This window comes from Gossypium raimondii, chromosome 9, assembly GCF_025698545.1.
Source record: "Gossypium raimondii isolate GPD5lz chromosome 9, ASM2569854v1, whole genome shotgun sequence".
Taxonomy (NCBI): domain Eukaryota; kingdom Viridiplantae; phylum Streptophyta; class Magnoliopsida; order Malvales; family Malvaceae; genus Gossypium; species Gossypium raimondii.
The window spans coordinates 37806177-37809253 of NC_068573.1; the positions used below are offsets into that span (position 1 = coordinate 37806177).

Sequence of the window (3077 nt, forward strand, 5' to 3'; positions counted from 1 at the left end):
CTTAAAAACCCTAACCATAACCCTTAACTTAAAAACTAAAAACCTTAAACCCTAACCCTAAAAACCCAAAACCTAACGTGGGAGAAACGACAAATATGCGTCCCCAGGGGCGCGCTACGTGGCAGCAAAACACGTCCACGTCAGCGCGCTTTGCATACGTGGCAACAAAGCGCGTCCACGTAAGCACGCTTTGTTGCCACGTAGGCAAAGCGCGCCCTCAGGGATGCGTTTTGCTGACACGTCCCCTGACATCGCGCTGACGTGGACGCGTTTTAGGGGAAAAGAGCTCATTCCGGTAAATAATAAAATACCGGGCCCATTTCGGTAAATTTAAAAAAAAGGGACTTTTTTTGGTATTTTGCCCAGAAAATTGTTAGGGGTTTTGTATTATTTTCATCAAGTGCAAACTTTATTCAATCTATTTTTTTTCATTTTATTTTAAAAATAATAATATTCTTAATATTAGACTAAACTTATCGATTATCATCCGATGTAAGTAATGTTTAATCATTTTGAGTAGCTTACATGCTCTTATTCTGGCAAATTACATTAGGGAAAGGTTTGGCAGACATGGTAATCCAGGTTCTGCACCTCTTCATGTATAATTTAGTTAAAATTGATAGGGTATTTAGGCTGCTTATTAGGAAAAAAGAGTCCCCAGTGCCTTTCAATTTCCTTCCCCTGTTTAGTATTCTCATCAAACATGGCAAAAATATAAGTTTCAATAGGTCTTCCAGGCCTCTTTGGAGTCCCTCCTTTCACATGCTGAATCAAGTTCTGGTTATAAGTTCTGGCGTTATCAATATTGGTTGCCCCCCTTGCCCCACCTCCCGCACTAGGCCATCCGCTCTCCGACACCACAACCTCCAAGGAACCCCCACCAGCCTTCTCCAGTGCTGCGTAAATAGCATCCAATATGGCATCGAAAAGGTTACGGTATAGCAAAGGAGGATCTGAGACAACAGGGCTTTGTGATCTGAACACAGCATAATCCAGACTGATAACTGAGTTGGCATCGTAGCTAAAATATGGGTACACATTAGCAAGCAATGGGGCACGATTGTTCACCAGGAAACGAATGATTGGATCGAGAAGTGGGCGGTATTGAGGCCTAAAAGACCCTTTTGAAGGAGGGTAAGATTCTCCCAGTGCACCTGTGTCGATCGCTGTGGAAACTATGATTTGATTACCAAGTCCAGCTGCAACAATTGCATTACGAATGTTCTGCATGGCAGGAACGAGAAATTGAGCCGCCGGATCGGAAGGTTGGACTTCGTTTCCAACAGCAATGTAGCGGAACTTAACGTTGCCAAAGTTTCTAACATTGTTCTGGACCCAGATGTTTGCATTGGCTTGGCTAGCCGCGATACGTTGAAGATCGGAATTCGGAACGCCGAGCATCAGCTCAATGTTGGTTCCTCTGAGAGCTTGGAGACTAGGTTGGTCTGGCGCGTAGAGTCGCATTCTTCTAATGTTTCTCTGGTTGAAGAGGGATATAACTTCGGGCCTTGATGGTAAGTTGTTGCCGAGCTGTCCATAGCAAACACCTATTTGAGCACCTGCATGCAGCACATGTAACAACAAAAGCTTAAAAATAAGAATGATTTCTACCGTTATGGTTAACTACGTAAAAGGACCTTAGATATCTTTGCCTCTAAAGTTAAGTCGGATTGGACCCCAAAAGAGAGAAAGCTAAAGAAATGAGAGAGAGAGAGAGAGAGAGTACTTGTGGTATATAGGGATACCATAAACAGCCCAAAAAGCAGCATTCTTGAAGCCATAAACCCAAAGTTTGCAGGTAAATAAGATTTAGCCATTACAGAAAGCAAATTAAAAAACGAAAAAGAAGTGAAGAGAGGTGGAACCTATACTGCGAGTAACCCTACATAAATGGCATTATATTGACAGGAAATTAAATAATTAAGGCCCCCAATATTTCCACCACTAGCACTTCCACTTGTTCAATGGGAAATTATGTGACGCAAATAAAAGTTATCCACAAAGACCAGCATGATTCCATCATTGAACTAGACCACCATCTCTTGATAACCTTTCAAAAGTATTGCCCTATTGATCGCCTACTTCAATCGTGCACTTAGCCTTAGTATTAAATTAGATTGCTCCTACTCTTGTTATTTAACTTTGCCCTCTACTTCACGTTAAAAACAATTTCCTATGGTATCAGTTATATCAAATATAAAGTTTCCCATATAAGTTAATTCATCCTTCTTCCCTTTCTAATCTTCATACTCACTTCCTTCACTAGTCCCATTTTAAAGTTATTTCTTTTTGAGCCTTTTCATAAATAAAATTAAACTAGTTTACAACATGTCTACGACATAGGTAAAAAGAATTATATACCAAATATATTTATAAAAATTTGTTTTAAAAAGACAAATAAGGTTTTTGCTGTAATAATAAAGTTAAGATAGACCATAGTACTTTAGGTTCAAATCCCATTATATTTGTTTTTCTAGATTTTACATAAAATACAAAATAATAAAAATACCCTTATATTCTAATCCCATTATATTCTCTTAACCTTGCCATCATCTGGTCTCCTCTTAGAAAGAACATATTTTTTCCTTTCTCTTTCAACTTTATGATTTAATTTCCTTTAAAATGGCCTGAAACTTTGCTAAGTTAAACTCGAAGCCCTAATCACTACACCAAAACAGGCTTTTAGCGGCGCCTTTAGCGGCGTTTGGACAAAAAACGCCACTAAAAATGAAGCAGTAGGGGCGCTTTTGGAAAAACGCCGCTAAAGGTCGATCATTAGCGGCGATTTTTAAAAAACGCCGCTAAAAATAAGCATTAGCGGCGTTTTTTGGAAAGCGCCGCAAAAAGCCTAAGCCAACACCGTTCTCTGAGTTTTTTGGGGTCTTTAGCGGCATTTTCTGAAAAGCGCCGCTAATGCTCAGGTCTTTAGCGGCATTTTTGAATAAGCGTCGCTAATGCTCAGGTCTTTAGCGGCGTTTTTGAATAAGCGCCGCTAATGCTCAGGTCTTTAGCGGCGTTTTTTAATAAGCGCCGCTAATGATCATGTCTTTAGCGGCGTTTTTTAATAAGCGCCGCTA

At 40.0% G+C, this 3077-nt stretch overlaps 1 protein-coding gene across 1 annotated transcript; it reads right to left on the reverse strand.

Annotated features, from left to right (window-relative positions):
- Window positions 1-480: 480 nt before the first annotated feature.
- Window positions 481-1895, reverse strand: LOC105799470 (glucan endo-1,3-beta-glucosidase). The gene is made up of 2 exons (XM_012630054.2): window positions 1727-1895; window positions 481-1559 (listed from the first exon to the last, which is right to left on the reverse strand). Exons 1-2 carry the CDS (start codon window positions 1815-1817, stop codon window positions 607-609), a joined length of 1044 nt encoding a protein of 347 aa, XP_012485508.1. The 5' UTR covers window positions 1818-1895; the 3' UTR covers window positions 481-606.
- Between the last annotated feature and the right edge of the window lie 1182 nt (window positions 1896-3077).